At 38.1% G+C, this 18,901-nt stretch overlaps 1 protein-coding gene across 3 annotated transcripts in view; it reads left to right on the plus strand.

The window, feature by feature from the left end:
- Positions 1-18,139: 18,139 nt before the first annotated feature.
- Positions 18,140-18,901, plus strand: part of FANCL (FA complementation group L) — a 29,061-nt gene continuing 28,299 nt past the window's right edge. The window contains exon 1 of one of the 3 annotated variants that reach the window (XM_082756738.1): positions 18,140-18,303. In XM_082756738.1, coding sequence (XP_082612864.1) covers positions 18,188-18,303 — 116 coding nt within the window. In that variant the 5' untranslated portion in view covers positions 18,140-18,187. The remainder of the gene's footprint in view (positions 18,304-18,901) is intronic. The other 2 variants (XM_082756739.1, XM_082756737.1) reach the window with 2 other exon arrangements.

The following is an 18,901-nucleotide window of genomic DNA, read 5'->3' on the forward strand; positions in this document are numbered from 1 at the left end:
TGTGCCGTTTTCTCCCACTGCGGACACAAAAATTGTAGGAGACTTGGCTTCTACAGACTGTCTTTATGGAATTAACAAAGAAATATGCTTGCTATGACATATATTGAATCTTTTTAGTGCATTTCTGGGTAACTTTATGGGCACATGTGTTATGTATGTCACAACCAAACTCTGCAGGAAGAGATAAAATAATGCACACATCACACAATGGGTAACAACAATGGGCAACCTAGGCTCCAACCTGCACAGAACAAATAAGTTTTGTTTTGTTTTGTTTTGTTTTTCCAAAGAAAAATGTTGACTCTCCAAGTGGAAGATGCCTTTGTTTCTGCACCTGTTTTGCTTAGTATCTTGTTAAGCTGCTTCTGCTTCTACTATTTGTCATGCTAATAGGCAGAAGCAAAATAGGAAAAAATTATGATGGATATTAGTCGATCTTCTTGTTATTGCTAGATGTGATTATTGCTTTTTCCTGCTTGGGTTCCCTCAGTGTACTCCTAACAGAGTGCAGCTTATTAAAAAGCTCTGCTGTTTAAATTTTACTAGCATAATAACCAGTTCTCTCTTTATGGCTGTTCTGAAGTCGATTCGCTGGCCACCTGTCAGTTTGTGAAATAAATGTTAGGTTTTCCTAATGAATATTAAGGTTCTTCATGGATTTTTCTCCCATCATATCTCCCTGAACTTGTCCAGTGCTGTGTTCATGCCTGTGATTTATGCTTAGCAGGTGTTTGTTTGCTATGGGTTTCTAAATGTTGGCTTCCTACTGTAAGAAAGGAATGGGAAGGTGGGAATGGGTTTATTGTATTCTGTATATTGTTCCACAACTGTGAAATGGATTTCCAGCTGACACTCTATGTGCTGCTATGTATTAAACCACAAAACCCCATCTATATCGGCAATATACGAACTAATGCACGGGAATTCACAGTTAAGACTGAAGCTCCATTATTAACTCACTGTGTTGTACCTAGGTATTGCTGTACATATTGTTTTGATATATACCAAAAGCACTGCAATGGGTAAACAAAAGCAGATGAGTTCACAATACAACTTCAGCCTTCGCTATGAGATTCTGTGCTCTGGCAGTTTTATTCAGACCTTTTATACTCCCTGAATTTTATATTTTGCTATTTCAGTTTTTCAGCTTTAAAATGTTTGTTGAGGCTATCTGAACCAGTAAAACATATCCTTAGAGAACTTTTGTGTAAGTAAATACATAAAATGTTTAGCTAAATTTTAAAAAAGACATTATTTATATAGTAGTTTGGATTGGTCTACCATGCTAAAAAATACTGCAATTAGCTAGATTAGAGTGACCTAATTTTAAAATGCATACTAGATATCTGCTAAATTATAAAAGCTCTTGTCAGAGTCGATATGGTGTGTGTTATAAATACTTTTTCCCCTAATTTGTATAGACATTATTCACTTTGGGGAGGATAACTACTGCTGGCAAGTTGTGGATTGTTAAGCATTGCTAACAGCACTGAGCTGTTTTCAATACTGTATCTATACAAACTGTGGAATACTGCAGAAATCATACTTTTCCACAGTGTTATTTCTGAGCTTCTGAGGCTGACTGTGTCACCTCCAAGAAAGTTATCCAAAGACTCACATGTCAGCAGAAAAAAAATGATTGTCTTCAGTGGGCTTTGGACTAGGACACATTTTAATATACTTTTCAAAGATGGGTTTATACATGCACAGTTCCTCTTTTTCCCCAAAGACAGATCCTACTTAACCTCTGAGTTATAATTTACGTATGTCCTCAAGGTGCACCTCTTTTCCCCAAGCTAGGCATTTTTTTCCAGTGCTGCTGACTAAGCATGATCTGGGGCTTCCTTTTATTATTACATTCTTGTGTTGCCATTCATGTTCCCTGAGTAGTCACTGGCATGCTCCAGTTGACTCTTATGGTTTTATAATATTCTAACTTTCTTCCTGGTGACATATAATAGCACTAGTATGCCATAAAAGGGAGAGAAGATATACCTTAGCTTTCTGCAAAATATGTCAACCAACCCACTGCAAGATCCTGCAAAACCTGCAACTGGTTATCACACTTAGTACCATGGACTGGCTTTGATTCACCTTAACATCATGATTATAGAGGTTTAAAGCAGCTTTTCACCTGAAATTGGAGTGAAAACTGAAATCATAACAACAAAAGCACTACACCTAACGGTGCTTGTAGGACTGTATTTGAAGTTTACGTTTAAAATAAAATAACCTTGGATCTATCCTTTGCAGGAATTCAGTTATTAGTCTTTATTCTTCAGCTATTCAGAGAGTGTTTGGGAAGTTGCAACGTGTATCATTTTATTTATCCTACGACTTTGCTTCATATCATTGAGATATACACTAGAGCTAAGATTGGCTGTCATTTGCCAACAAAAGGTTGTTATTTTTGTTGTTAAGTGTCTGTGTGCTGTTTTGACAATAACTCTTCTGTTTTCATGTCTTCTGTGCTTAAACTTCATAGCACATACTAGATAATTTAGTAGATATTCTGAAGACTGCTACTTATCAATATCTGTTGGCTCCATTTTGTAACTCTCATTTGAGGAAGGTGTCATTTGATTTATTTCTTTATTTGGATTTTTACTACTCTATAATAAGAGTACCCAGTCAATGCTCACAGCTCTACTGACAACCTTTTAAAAATATGCACATAAATAAATAGAATGTCCAATTGCCACAAGATCCATCAAAGAGTCCAACAACATAGATATAACAAAAATAATTTGTCCTTACAAAGTGACTGATAGTTGCAATGACCTCTCTGAAACAGAAGCTGTAAATCATTACCATAGCTCCATAATGACATCACCAATCCTTTCCACATGTTTTCTTAGTGGACAGAGAGAAAGAATAGGGCAGATAGATTAGAAAAAGTATGATTTTATAAACCGAGAGAATGTACCTTGAAACAGTTCAGGATCACCAGGGTTTGATATGAAAGTGTATTAGAAATATCTGAAATTGAACGCTAAGGCAGCTTCTGGAAGCTGCTGCTTGTCTGGTACCTGCCTTCCACTCCATTCAGCTGGAGGCCAGACAGATATGAACATTTTCAGAGAACAGAGCTCATTCATTCAGCCTATAAATATGGTATGGCTTGAAGCAGCACAGAAGTGCCTTGCCCATTGGTCCCTCTTTCCAGATGCTGTTACTCTCTTAGGGACACAAATTCTTAACACACACCTTTCCTCTTCACCACAACATTATTTCATCTTCTGAAATAGCACAAGATGAAGTTCAAGGAATGTAAATGGTCTTCTTATGGGATGATTACAACCTCATGTTTTCTACGTTATTTCTTTGCAATAGTTTCAAAACACAGCTCAGAAGAAATCCTTAGCAGCTTGTACTCACAAGAGGCACAGATTTCTCAGCAATTTGCAATTATCCTAAAACTAAAGCTATACGGTAATATTTTAAAAGTTTACAATTTGCAGTCTATTACATTTAAACAGTCTTCTATTAGATGCTGCTAATACCAGTCAATATCCTACACACACATCATATATCTGCATATGGAAACACCCAAGGATGGCATTTGCCCTTCTGATTGTACATTTTTTTCATTACTGTTCATACTACCAATCACATTAAAGCATAAAGAAGCACAGCCAAACTCTGTCCTGTGTTCCAGAGCCAGCCTGTTAGGGCTTTTCAGTGGGGAGAAAAGAGGTCATGGGGTACAACAAATGGCTAAGCATCAGATGGTACAGTGCATTACATGCATGGCATCAATGTGAAATTAAATGATATTGTACTTCACATTCTACTTTATTTCCCACTGTTGGATAGAGCAACTACAGGTGTGGACTTTTTTTTTTTTGCAAAAATACATCTTTTTTTTTCACCCATAATTTCAGCTGATTAAAGGCAGGTAACTTCTGTGCTGGGTACTTCAGTGGAGACTTGAGCCCCATCTAAAAAGCAAGCTATGAAATTGTGTCTATTAGCACAAGCTCTGCAACACATTAAGATTAGTATATGGACTCAGGCTTGGAACTAGTTTGCAGATACAAACTGATTTAGAATGCAGATAAGGGCTTGTGTATGGCTGTAAAATACCATATAGGTATATTGGTTTAACCTCGCTAAGTACCAAATGGATGCTTCTAATACCTGTCAGGCAATTTAAAAGAAAGGAATCTGTAAGTAAGAGATTCTGTTTATGTCCCTCTAATCATTAGTCTTAATCTGGCCTATCAATTTCCGTGGATTTTCCCATAATTTTACTGGCGTAAAAAGTACACAACCATGCTTATAATAGACCTAGTTAGCATTGTAAGAATATTAACATGAATCACCTGACAAACGTAATCGGCATATACTTGCGTGTTTTTGTAAAATCTGAATTCTGGTATTGTACTACAATGGAATCATATTTTTCTCGTAAAGACTGCAATAATGCTATGTAGCTCTTGAGAGAGGAACTTTTTTCTATAGTGTTTGAATCACCTTGCTTTTAAAATGCTGCTAAGTGTGAAATTAGTGTTGTCCCTCAAAGTACATGAGAATAATTGTCAGTAATTGAACATATTTTGGGGGCTAATTATATAAGAATTGATATTAAAAGAGTACTACAGAATTGATTGAGTTTTGCAGTTCATATTTAGTTTTCAAATTACTAGAGTTGAAAGGCTGTGGTAAGAAACAATAAAAATCCATTCAAAGCTGCTAGAGAAAATTAAGGTTTACTAGTCCTTTGAAAGACAAATGGTCCAAATGATATAATGTACAAAGGACAGTAAAAATGCTCTTCGCATTTACCATAGATTTAAAATATCAAATATTTTAGGATGCCTATCTTGAACATAGCTATTTTTTGCAATGAATTTCTGCTTAAACGATTGTTTTGTTTTGTTTTTTAAAAGGATAAAACTTATACTGTCCTGGAAGAAAGGCCTTTTTAAAGTTTATCAACTCCAGAATTTTGTCCAGGATCCATTAGAGTCAGTATGAGAGGTGAGAGGAGTATAGCTTGTCATGACCTTGATCCAAGTTTCTGAATCAAAGCAGGAGATTCGTTTTGGGGAGAGTTTTCAACCACCACTTGTTCTAATTATGTAGCATCAGAAATAAATGGAATCTTGGAAAAGTAGACCAAATGAACTTGTTTCATCCTGGAAGGAACTCTGCAACCCCAGAAGCAATTGAAGCATTCTCCTGGAAGAAGTACTGTAGAAAAACATCAAAAGGGAGGGGAATCATCTACACAGTTGCAAGCCATAGGGCCAGAGTGTTCCAAAACCTGCTGTATATTTCCATGCAACCAGAAGTAGCTGGAAAATGCTGAATAATTAAAAAAAAAAAAACACACACACAACACACACACACACAAAGAAACATTGATCTACCCTAGAAAGATCATAGTACAGAAATATTGCTTTTTAAAACCAGCATCATGAAAAGACCACTAAACAGTGTTTTGCATATGAATATGAAAATGCAGAATATTCTAGATGACAGCTCACACATGGAACTTTCAAAAGACTGAACCAAAACAATTTTATTAATTTTTGCTTTTTAATTGCAGCTAAAATGTATTGCGAGGAAGATTCTATCTTTTTCAGGTCTTCCCTAAAAAATCATTTGCTCTTTATAAACAAATCTAGAGGCTTATGAGAATGATCGCAGATATTTTTCATTTAATGAAAAATGGCAACTCTAGAAAAAACATATTATAACATTTTAAATATTTATAGATTATCTAAATATTAAAAAAATCTTGTAAAAATAAAAAAGATCTGCTTAATTTTGGTTTCTATGTACTTGTTTGGAGAACAAACATCTTACTATATATCATTATGATTTTACAAATTGTTCTTTGTCCAGCAAAAAATTCAAAGTTTACAAAAGCAAATGGCATGCCTGGGGATACACTCAGAGAGCCAAATTTAGATGGCTACGAAGAAATTGAGTTAATTATTCTGTTTCTATATAAATATTCAAACCAGACCCTTGAAATACTAGTTTGCAATGCTAGAAATAAAGGCTACATGTTTGGAGAGGTATGTGAAATACACTAACTGTAAAAATACGAAGAAAAACCAACAGCTACACAATGCTCAAATAAAGTGAGAAAATAAAATGTTCAAGAGATGAAGCCAAACTGTTCTCTCTACAGAGGTGATGCCACTGGCTAGAGTTAAAAAGAGTGGAAGGGGAAACATTCTTAGATATAATAGCTATAACAGATATAACAAATGCATATGATCAAACAAATTTGTCTTCCGAAATGGATGTACAAGCTACAGTTAATGAAACTGATGAAGCTTTTAATGGATTGGGCTGCATTAAATCTATAATGTATCACACCACTATAGGAGCCAATGTGCTTTCTGAAGTAGATGTTCCACATAAAAACCATGTAACATTCAGACATAGAATACAAGTTGAACTCCACCAGAAGGCTGGATCATTTTGTGTCAATTCAGACACTGCTAACTGGGTTCATATCATGGTCATTGTACAAAAACAAACAAATGAACAAACAAAAAAGACAAGAACTTCAGAGATAAGAACGATGAGAATAATGCAGTATACCTAAAGTAGCTCCCTAGAAGATTAGGTAAAGAGGTCGCATCTAGAACTCAAAAATGCAAGAGAGCATTTAGTTTGGGATATCAGCTAAGGAGCCTGCAAGACCAACACTATAAAGAATTTGTTCCTTCAACTCATTTTTCAGAAGAGATGCATAAGAATGCATATGTTTCACAATTCCACCAGCATGTGATTTTTATGAATGTCTTGACTCATATACTGGAGGATGTGGACAGAATGGAATCAGCTAATAACTACTGACCCACTGAGAAGTGAAGATGATCAGATCCCAAATCAGGATGTTTGATTTCTGTAAGGGACACAGAACATTAGATTGAACAGAAACACACTTCTTGGTCAGCCTAGAAGAATTTAGTTATGGAGAAGAAAATAGCAAAAAAGACCCAGACCTGACCCTCTAAAAATGGATTTACATGTATGGATGGAATACCCCAGAACAAGGAGACCTGATAAGGACTGATGGGCTTGTTCCCATACCTGAAGATATTCATCCATAATTTGCTATGGTTAAGAGATTTCTTCAGACAAAAAATTGTGACAGTGAGTTGAATGGCAGAAGAAAAGCCTTTGGAATACAGAAGACACTATTACAGAGGTATCCTTACTGATATTTTTTTGGTATTAAGCAAGATGTGCAATCTCAAATGTGTTATGGAGTATTTTAATACTTATTGACATGAGCTTCTAACGCATATAAAACAAACAGAAACCTCACACTTTTCCTTAGTTCAGAAAGTTTCCTGCCTAATGCCTGAGAAGTCAGGATTATTATAAAAAAAAAATCCCATATACAAATGATTGCTTTCATAAATCCTGCTGTCCTTGCTCATGGTTTATTTTATATTAAAACCTCTGTTTTGAAAAGTAGGTGGAATATTTGATTTTTTCTATCAATCACCATCACTACCATTTTAAAACATGCTTAACTGAGATTTGAATGTTATGTAGCTGGTAAGAATCTTTAGTTCTGTGAACGTTACTTTCTCTTTAGCTACCTTGGAAATATGAGCCCAAGGTCATTCTAAAAACAGATTTTCCTTAATAATAATGCTTCCTTATAAGCAGCTTACACTCATTAATGAGTAGTACAACAGAACTGCAACATTTCCCAGTTTCACCATCAGGTCTTTTGAGCTTTCAGTGGCTTCAAGGCCACGTAGTTTGAAGAATGAAACTTAAAAGATCAGCCTCAAAACCTAGTCCTTCCATATGGCTACACTCTTAGCAAAGCCTCTCTCCCTTTTCTTTGTGATCTTTCATGACTTAATTAGAAACAACTTTAAAAGGCTTTTTTTTTTTTTAAGTATAGTAGTATAACATCTGCATTTTCAGCAGTATGCTATTTAATCACATTGGGTTATAAAGTGAAATTTTTAGTACTTAGTGTAATATCTTGTAGAACCCATGCATTCGGTTGTTTAGTGTCCCTGACTCATCATCTTATAGTTTTTCATCAACATTTTAATAGCCAGTCTTAAAAATGTAATTTGATGGATAATTCTCTAAACCTGTTTTAGTTTTGTTGTTTCTTCAAAAAGTTGTGTCTCTGCATGTTTTTTTTCTGTAATTCCTGTACCTGAGACTAATTCAAAGCATTCAACGATGCAAAGATAAACCCAGGGCTATCATACATTCAAAAGTTGATAGTGCTGGGTGAGATCGGATTGTAGAAGAGTCTGATTCTTAGGTAAGAAAACTTTGTTGAATGTTACGAATTTCACCTTTAGTTGATGCATGTTTATTTGTTATATACTTAATATAGGCTATGTTATGTCAGTTTACATTTAGGCATCTGAATTCTGTTTTAATCATGCCTTAAGTCCCCACATGCTTTATTCGATCTAGCATTTGCTGTCTGAGTTAGTCATTTTGTTCCTATGTAAGTTAGTCACTGACTGAAAATCAGTTATCTGTAGCTATTTTGCAGCAGGTGACTGAGTAGAGTGTTTCTTTATTTGCATTTTCTGTTAATTTGACAAAAATAAAGCTCAATACAGTAAAGTGGGGTCTCCATAAATCTTAAAGAATTCTAGATCAGAGCTCCCCTGAGGAAGCTATATCTGGAGAGCTCTGACATAAATTCCCAAACTATATGTTTACTTAAATATCTTCTCAAGTGACTCTTCTTTTTTGAAAATGGGGAATGGCTAATCATACTTCAACTAGACTGTTTAACATAAGCAAGTTATCCATGAGAGTATATTCCTTTCTTTTCTGGCAACTCACAAATAGTTATCAGAGGAAAAAGGGGACTAGGCTGGTTGTAAGAGCCCAGAAGAGAGCTCCGCTGCTGTATCTTTCCTTTGAGACTTCTGCTAGTTCTTAAAGCACTGGGAAACACTGAAATACAAACTACTCCCTGGACTCTGAGAAAATGCCAAGAAGACGGTGGAAAAACTAAAAATAGTACTGATGTTGAATTATTGCCAACATCTAAGATACCTGAACTACAAAAAGTTCTTAAAAAAAAAAGTTAAAATGTGTACTATTGTTAATGAAATTCCAGAAAGATAAAAGATAAAGAACTTGAAAAAAATAACAATAGCAGGAGAGGAAAGATGATATAAATGCTAAATACCTAGCATCTTTTAGGGAAATCTTTCCCTAAAACTTGAAAAAGTATTTTAAGTCCTGTTTAAAAAGTGACTATGTAGTACTGGTGCTTGCTTATTCAATAGCATTGCATGCTATGGAGCCATATGTGCCTAGCTGGGTTTTTAAACCACATTCCAAAAAATGCACAAAAATGTGATGGGATTTTCTTCCAATATGTGGGATTTTTTTTGTTGTTTGCATTTTGTTCTTTTAAACTGTATTGAAATTTCTATTACAAATTTAATGTTACACCCAGAAATTTCCCATGCTTCTACAGGAATAAGGGAATGAGCTAGGGGAAAAAAATCTAAATTTTGTCTACAGCGATTTGCCTTGCTAAATTGCATTAGTCACAAAAGACAGACAGGCTCTTCTGCAGAGTAATACAGAGCAAGAGCCTATTGTTAAGTGCTTTAAATAACTCATGAAGGGCTGTGTTCCTGCTATACAGACATTAGCTTGACAGTGCTAAGTTACCATATGCCCCCTCTCCCCCTCCCCAAGAATAGGATGGAAGCACTGGAAGCACTGACACTCTAAGACAAAATGCCTATTCTCTATTTGGGTGTTGAAAATATTCAGTCTGCAGAAACATGGCCTTTGCAGATTCTGGATAATGAACCTCTCCTTTGAAGAATTCCACCAAACCTGGCCAACCGAAAGCCTCAAAAATTCATAATACTTCCACAGCAAACTGTGTAAACTAAATTAACCCTATCTATTATTTTGGGCAGAGTGTTTTTTGTTTGTTTGTTTTGTATTTCCTGTATGTGTGTGTATATGCATACCCTATCAGATGACCAGTCCTCATTTCTAGATAGCTTTGTTAGTGTCTCCACATGCCTACCTCACACTTCTTTAAGCAAAATCCTTAGACACTTCCCTTCCTTGAAGCACCATTGGACTGAATATATGCTTTTGACCCAGAAGTGGTAATTATGAAGTCTTGCTTCAAAGGTGGAAGGACTCTGTATTGCAACTTAGGTTACTAGTTAACTCTTTAAAAAGTAATGATCAAAGCCATTGTCTGAACTCAATTTTATTACACATGAGCAAACCGGGAATAAAGCTACTGCAGTCAGGTTAAAGTCAATGAACTATATCAGATTTATATTGGCTCAACTGATATCATAAATTGGTCTTGTAATTGGACCTTTGGTTTTAAATGTAACACTTGCAATTGACTGTTCTGCCCAGGGAACAGACAACTGTGTTTTGGCAGAGTTCTGAACTTATTAGAGATAGCTGGGAGAGGGTGACTACGTGATGAACATCCAATTCTATAAAATGGAGATCAGTACCACTAGAAATAGGGAGGTGCTGAATTTGAGGTAGATGATACTTAAAATCGTGCCCATATTAGCAGCATTCACAAACCAGAAGGAGTGGTAAAAAAACAAAACTGTTGGTAATGAAAGTGTGATGTCCATGTCACTTTTCCTTTTTTTTTTTTTTCTTTTTTTCTTTTTTCTTTTTCTATTTTTTTTTTAACTTTAGACTAGTGGTAGTCATATTCAGTTGACTGAATGCTCATTTGCATCTGGGGTGCATCACAGCATGGTCTACTGGAGTTTAATCCAAAGGGTATTTAGTTCATGTGCTTCCACACCGTGATATGAATCAAAGTACAGAATACAGGGACGATCAGAGATTTGCTTCAAAAGCACATTGTTGATCTGAACTAAAATGACACTAAAAAGAGAGCTTATTTGTAGGTTACACTGAAGGTTTTATATATTCAGTGTAAACCCTCTCCCAGTAAGGGCCTGAGTGACTATCTGTGTTCTTCCCTGAAATGGGGGCTTGTGACTGAACTGCTTTTAAACAATGAGATGAAATGATCTTGTCAAGATCAAACTATGCTTGCTGTTTTTTAGCCAGCTAAAACTAATCATGTCCTATAATAACAGTATATAACAACTCTCAGGACTGAATTGTTCCTAAGAGGAATTATTTGGAAAGGAGCAAGTACTTACTGAAAAAAAGTATTAACTCCTCTGCTGACCTTTAAAAGAAAACATCAGTTGCAGTATAGATAATTCTAGCTCAGATCAGCTAATCTGGCTAGGTCATGGGCTGAAATACGGGTTTGCTCCCTCTTCTGTAAAACCTATTTTCAGTGCACATTAACACCCTAACGTGTTAATAGGCGCTTTATGCCCTTTCCACAGCTCTTCCTTGTGGGCCAAAACAAGTCGTCCTACAAGTCAACTTGCAGAAGAATCCATGTTACTGGACAACAGAAAGTGTTCAGGGGAAGGCAAAAACAGTGAGGAGTCCTTCATATAGACAGACATTCACGTGCTAACTAGACTGTTGCTCACACACCTGCAGCACCTATCTCAGCTCTGGATTTCTGTTTCCAGAGTTTTTTGGAAAAGGCATCATAATTTTCTTCAATCACTTTAATCAAATATTTAAATCAAGTTGAATGGCTTTGCCAGAAGTAGGATCCACTGTGTTTCTTCACCTAGACAAACCACATGAGGAAGCCCATTTTGGCATAGAAAGGACAGTCAGAGGTCAACAATGACCTCAGCATCCAGCACTGCTGCCTCAGAAAGCAGTATCTGGCCACATACTGAGATTAGGATACAAATCTGCAAGTTAAATGTACGCTGCAAACACACCCTAAATGTAATTAGCTCTTTTGTTTAAGAATAAACTGACTCTAACCACTTCTTGGGTATGTGGTTCTTCCAAGACAAAAAAGCAAATAACTCAGTTACATTTAGAAAAATGGCTTTAATGAACAGGAAAATGGCATTTAATCTTTTGGTGCATCCTGCATTTTATGAGTAAATTCTGTGGGAAACTGTGTAAATGGAATGTAATTATTTTTAAAATAGAATCCTTTGTTATTAGCTACATAACTGTCATGTGTACATAAAGAACCCTGCTGTACAGACAAAAGACTGGAAAAGTTTCCTGGAGAGTTTCTGCTATTGAAAGAATAAAAATTGAAGCAGTGGGGTGAACTTTTGGTTCACAGACTCAAACACTGAATGTTAAACCTGGCTGAGAGAAAATCACTTTGTTCTGATAACCGGATTACTTAGAACAAAAATAGAGGAAAATTAAGAACTGAAGAGCAGAAAATTAAGGTGGAATGCAATTTAAAGAGTAAGTAGATGATGTAGGCTTTCATTTTCATCCCCCCCAGTGTCCAGCTAATTAAAATTACAATCAAAATGAAAGTCTAAACTTGTAAATATCTTTAGCTAATGATTTTGTCTTTTTAATCATCTTCACATTCAAAGACTTTATTTTATTCATTTAGAGCTTTACAATAAAATGAAATTGTTTTTCTCTAGTAAAATCCTTTTAATTTTCTTTATCTGTTGCTTTTTACATCATACATTATGTATTTTTCTTTTTTTCTTTCTAATTTCTGCACAGTATTCTCTCTACTTTTATAGTCTGCTCTCCTTATGCATTTACTTAAAACTATTATAAATCTGAATGTAATAAAGTGGATAATGTAAACTTTTTGCTTTCCATAAAAGCACTAGAATCACATATACTGGCTTGAAAAACAATCTAGACAAACACTACATTTCTTCCTAAGGTACATATGCAGATACAATGAATTTCTAAGGCTCTGATCACATTCAACTCAAAATTTAGACAGAATAGTAAGTATTCAAGTTTCTTTCTAAGACACAGAATGGATTTGCCCTGATTTATAGACTTCTATCCATGAAAAATGGCTGGATTTTCTGTGAGTTTTCAGGCAACTCTTTCAAATGGTTCAAGAATTAAATGTAATTAAGGACATCTGTAATATACTAGGCAACATTTCTGACCTTAGTGTTCTTAAAATTAGTGTTTGGTATACTTGCACATACCAACAAAAGGGGAATACAGAATGATTTTAAAGAAGCATATAAATTTACAGCCTTTGTTTTGCATCCTTATTTCACCTTGAAATCTATAAAAACACTTAATTTCACTTAAAAATTTACTTTCATTATGTAAGCTTTCTGAACTCATTGTGAAGAAGCCTTGAAGATATAGACAAATGATGATCAGTGGTATGTCTCTGTCTTCATGACCATGCTCATGTTGGATAATATGAGCATTTTTATCTTATTGTGCTAGAAAACACTGATCACAATGGACGCTAGGGTTGGGACATAGCAAGTCAACAATACATCTTAACACACTAGGAATACAATGTCATTTACTAACACTTCAACCTCAGTGCTGCTTTGATTCAGCTACACTGCAATCTGAGGATTCTGAACTGGATCAAAGCTATCATGAAGTGTCTGTCAAATATTTTGGGGGTTATAAACTTCTAGCTGGTACAATGCAATGTTTTAATCTACAATTTGATTTTCTTAGGACATCAGCATTAGACCCTGTCTTGCAACATAATGATCAGTTTTGTATTTACATTGGCGCATATATATACACACCTCCACTGAAATATTCTCAGTTGACACCTACAAAAGCAAGGCCAGATTTTGGCCCAGAATCTTTTGGAATCTCTAACAACATACATTCCCTGGTTCTGAAAGGCAACTTTCATCTGGCTGCTTGGAAGATCTCCAACAGTTTGTGCTCTGCAAGGTTGGAAAGGGATTAACTGTATACTCTTGTGTCTTTAGAATCAATACAACATATGGATTGGCTTCAACTTCTGGTGTTGCCACTGCCTGCAAAGGGAGTATTTGTACAATTCGAGACGATGGAATTGAGCTTAAAGTGTCTGTACTTTATGCACAGAAGTTAATTTATGTGAATGCATTAATGTTTATACATCAGTCATTTCACTGGGTCATCTGCCAAACAGAGTGCCAAGATTTTGTATATATGTACGAAGATGAATTTGAGCTTTGATAGCCCTCTAGACCTAAGACATTTTAAAATATCCACTGCTTACTTAACCATGTACAATGATTTTAAATACCCTGAAATAAAGTATAACGTAAGACAACTCTACACTAATCACTAGAAATATTTTGTAGCAAAAATTTTGTGCATAAAACAAAGCAAGGGGGATACATGCAAACTGCCAATAACAGGCAGCGTGTCAGGACTGTGGTGTTATGGGAAGCCTGGTGGTTCTCACCTGTACTCTTCTTAGTGGCTGATCTAAGACCTCGCTATTTCCAAAGAGAGTAGTAAAGGTTGTGGATCTGTCCTCCTGATGCTTTCTTCACGTCAGCTCTAGTGCTTGCATCGTAGCTTCAGCAAGCCAGGCCAGCCTAAAACAAATTCATGCAAAAAGCGATCAGTTTTTGATCAGCAAACAAATCCAGTTTACAAGGAAATCAGGAACTGGAATGGGTGTAGGTGAGAAGGGGCTTCACGGCCAGGAACAGGGTGAAGGGACAGAAGTATCTTTTACAACAATGAGCCAGCCATTCAGCTGGAGATGTACAAGAAAACCTCTTTCAAATCACAAACACAGCCTGACGGTTTTGTCACAGAAAGTTCAATCTAGTCCCAATAGCTGCTACCGTGTCTGAGTTGTGCTTTCAAGCAGTGAAAAACTGAAGTTCAAGAGAGGGAAACCCCTTAATCCACTGAGGATGGAGTTTAAATACTATTTTTTTGTCTAGGACCTTGGTTAAGTTTCACCGTTCCTCAGTGGGTTCTGATCAGATACAGATACTTATGCTTCTGGCATAGCTTTTAGACTATCGAGTTGTTCTGACTTCAGTGAAAAAGGCATCATTACAACTGTTGCCACCGGATTTACATGATCACCAGGTAGCAGCAGAGAGGTGCTCTCTGAAACAATTATGTACTAAAATACAGCCTGAACTGTGAAAGTTTGAAAACACTTGATTGACAGCTTTACACTCTTAGTAACATCGACCTTCAGTGGCTTCAAATACTATTGTAATTTTTCAATTTGCTATTATAAAATCCAGATTTCATAAACATATTATTATCTTTCCATTATGATTACTTACTCCCTCTGAGGTCTACAATGCTTTTCTGTAACATCTAAATGGAAATGGGATTAGGATGAGATTCTGTCACTCAGGGGACTTGTGGAAAAAGGTGGGGATATACACAGGTCATATCTTAGGGGCAAGACAAATAAAATGACACTGAGATATGATGAAGGACAGCAATAACAGTATTAGCAATTTTGCATCTTGTAAAATTGATTGGTTTATGATGGAGATACTAATGTGGAGAGTAATGCACTGTTATTTTCTTGCCTTTCATAATATCATTAGATAAAACAAAATTAAACTTAAAAATAATTAATGGAAATCATGTCATTTTCTTAGGTTACTAAGTGGTTTTGCATGAATTATCTTTTGGGAACATACTTGCTGTCTCTGTTTGTGGGATAATTTTACTAGCAAAACCTAGCCTATTAAATATTCAGATAATATTGCTTTCAAGTGTTTGGTCTTCATACTGCATATTTTGTCACTTAAGTCCTTTTTTTATTATTCCTAATAATATTAATTGGCTGAATACTGTATTTGAATGGACAAAAAAAAAAATAATATCTTTTATGATTCTTCAGGGAAACAATGATTGTAATCAGATTAGCAAAGGTGACCTGTGGCTGCAAGATCAAACCAGGACTCTTACCTTTGCTGTAAGAAGGGTATCTGTCATACATCTTTCTTGCTGTTATCTTGTTACTTTCCTGATTTAAAAATGCTAAGGACTGTGTTCCAGATCAAAGTAACATGATGCTTCTCGTAGGCTAAACTGCTTTTTATAAGAAAAGTGTAACGTATACTCAGAGGAAGTTAATGATTGTAATTGCTCTCTGGATCCCTGTACTAATATAACTTTAGGTTCTGATATTATATTTTGTTTTATTTAGACATATTAATCTATAATTGCACTTGGCTAGAGGAGCTTGACATTTCTTTTAATGTTAGACACTAAGATAAACATGGCCAAAAGGACAAAAAAAGTCGTCTTCAGTTTTGCATTTGGTGTAATTAAGAAGTCTTTGTACTTGGTAAAGCATAGACATATTTCCAACTAAATAAGGTAACATCTAGCATAATAGATATTGAGATAAAACAGCTCAAGAAATATTTTGATCAAAATAAAGTTAATTGCATCCTTTGTATTATTTATTAACTATGAAGCATTAACTTAAATGCCTGAGGTGAGCCACGTTGGGTAGAAAAATGGATATGAACTGCTTTAAGGAGCAAACTATGGGCATACAGATTAACGTTATGGTATTTAAAACCTGTTTGTGCATATACTCAAAACTTCTTTTTTTTTCTTGATTTGCTAACTGAATCACACATTGTTCAGAGTTCTCTGAAAGAGAAGAAAAAATGACCACCAGAGCAACCCCTTGTTCTTACAAAGAACTGAACTGCTAGAACACATCTTTCTCAGTAACTGATAATTTGCTGAAAGTCTGGAACTGATCGGTGACACTTGCAAAATGTAAAACTGTGTTAACCAGCATACGTTATAACCTTTCATTAGTGCATATTCTTAAAACATTTACTGCAAAGAATTTAAATGGCGAATCTTGGGATCCTTCTTCCACCTCTCTGTTTGTGCGCAGTACACCTGATGCTCGGGCAAATCACTGGGAGAATTTACATAAAGGACTGGCAGTTTGCCAGCATACAGAAGGAATACAACCGATTTTTAACATCTATCTCAAATGAACAAGCAAAGCCTCATCTTCATTCCTTGCCCTCATGTAGCGGCAGGACTTCTAACAGCCACTATAATGCCGTACGAATTAAGGGAGTTCAAATCATGTCCCCTTTTCACAGATTTATTTCCAAGCTACCCCCACGTACAGCTCTCCCAAGGTAAGGGCCCAAGACCTAGGGGTACAAACACTTCTTTCACTTCTCTCCCAGCCCTGCAGGAAGAGAGCCGCTGCCAGCTGACATACAGACTGGGCAACAAGATGCTGGAGAGCAGCCCCACAGAGAGGGATCTGGGGGTTGTGGTTGACAGCAAGCTGAATATGAGCCAGCAGTGTGCCCTGGCAGCCAGGAGGGCCAACCGGATCCTGGGGTGCATCAAGCACGGCATCGCTAGTGGGTTGAGGGAAGGGATTGTCCCGCTCTGCTCTGCACGGTGCAGCCTCACCTTGAGTACTGTGTGCAGTTCTGGGCACCACAGTACAGAAAGGATGCAAAACTGCTGGAGAGTGTCCAGAGGAGGGCGACAAAGATGGTGAAGGGCATAGAGGGGAAGACGTGTGAGGAGTGACTGAGGGGAGACCTCATCGCAGTCTACAGCTTCCTCACAAGACGGACTGGAGGGTAAGGCGCTTATCTTTTCTCCTTAGCCACCAGTGATAGGACTGAGGGAATGGTGTCAAGCTGAGGCAGGGGAGGTTTAAGCTAGACATCAGGAAGAGGATCTTCACTGAGAGGGTGGTCGCACACTGGAACAGGCTCCCCAGGGAAGCAGTCTCTGCACCAGGCCCGTCAGAGTTTAAGAAGCGTTTGGACTGTGCACTTAGTCACGTGGTCTAAAATTTGGGGTAGACCTGTGCGGTGCCAGGAGTTGGACTCGATGATCCTTATGGGTCCCTTCCAACTCGGGAAATTCCATGGTTCTACAATTCTATCTGCTGTCGGAGAAAAAACTCGCAGCCACTTCTCCTTCCCTGGGCCTGGAGTGGCCGAGCTCCTGCTAACACCGCCTCCCCGACACCTGGCTGAGCCTTCCGCACTTCTCCACAGCTTGAGCTGTCCGCGAGGCCTTCGGATCTCTCCAAATACGTACAAAAAAACTCAAAAAAACTCAAACTGCCCCCTCGCCTCGCCTGCCTCGGGCGGCACCGCGGGCTGCTCCGCCACGACACCGCCCCCCTCAGCGCCGGGCTCCCCTCAGCGCCCCAACGGCCGGCACGCGCCAGCCCAACGGCCCTTCCCGCCCAAACGCCCGCGCGTGCACCGCCTCCCCCCTCACCCCCCCTCCCCATTCCCCGTGTGGCGCCTGCGCCGTGCGGGGGGCGGGGCGCTGCCGGCGGCGGCCGCGTTCGAACGGGGGCGGCGGCGCGGCGCGATACGGGGCGATATGAGGCGATATGAGGCGACACGGCGCGATATGGCGGGCTCGGCGGCGGCTCTGCTCCGGCAGTGCCCGCTGCTGCTGCCTCAGAAGCGCGACGGGACGGCCTACGAGGGCTTCGTCACCGCGCAGGTACCGCGGCTCGGCGGCCGGTAGCCCGTGAGGAGAGCGGGCGCGGCCCCGGGCGGGAAGCGCGGGCAGGGTTTGAGGGGAAGAAGTGAAAATAAAAGTCAGGAACTGGGCAGCGGCACGCTTGCACGCTCCGGAGCGCAGCAGTGCAGGCAGCCCTCAGGAAAGCCTCGCTTTTAACGCCTGGGGAGCGTGTGTTGATGTGCACGCCGCTCACTGATGAGCCGGGGTCACCTCTGAGGCAGATAATTTGTTTTTGGCGATGAGGATCGCAGGGAGGATGAGGCTGGAAGAGGCCTCAGAAGATCCTCCAGCAGCGTCACCTGGAGCGGGTTGCGGTTGCTTTTTGGAGAGATTTAGATTTCACAGTCTCTCAGGCAGCCTGTTCCAGCATTTCACTACCCTTATACTGCTAATATTTTTTTTCATTTCATTTAAGTGAGACTTCCTGTATTTCAACTTCTACCCGCTGCCTGTCATCCTTGCAGTGTGCATCGCTCAGAAGAGCCTGCCTTCACTTTCCTTACTCCTCCTTCCTCAGGTGTTGGTACTTACTGGCAAATCTCATCCTTTTCCTTCCCTGGTCTAAACAGTCCCAGCT

This window comes from Aythya marila (genome assembly GCF_965140915.1).
Source record: "Aythya marila genome assembly, chromosome: 3".
NCBI classification, from domain to species: Eukaryota; Metazoa; Chordata; class Aves; order Anseriformes; family Anatidae; genus Aythya; species Aythya marila.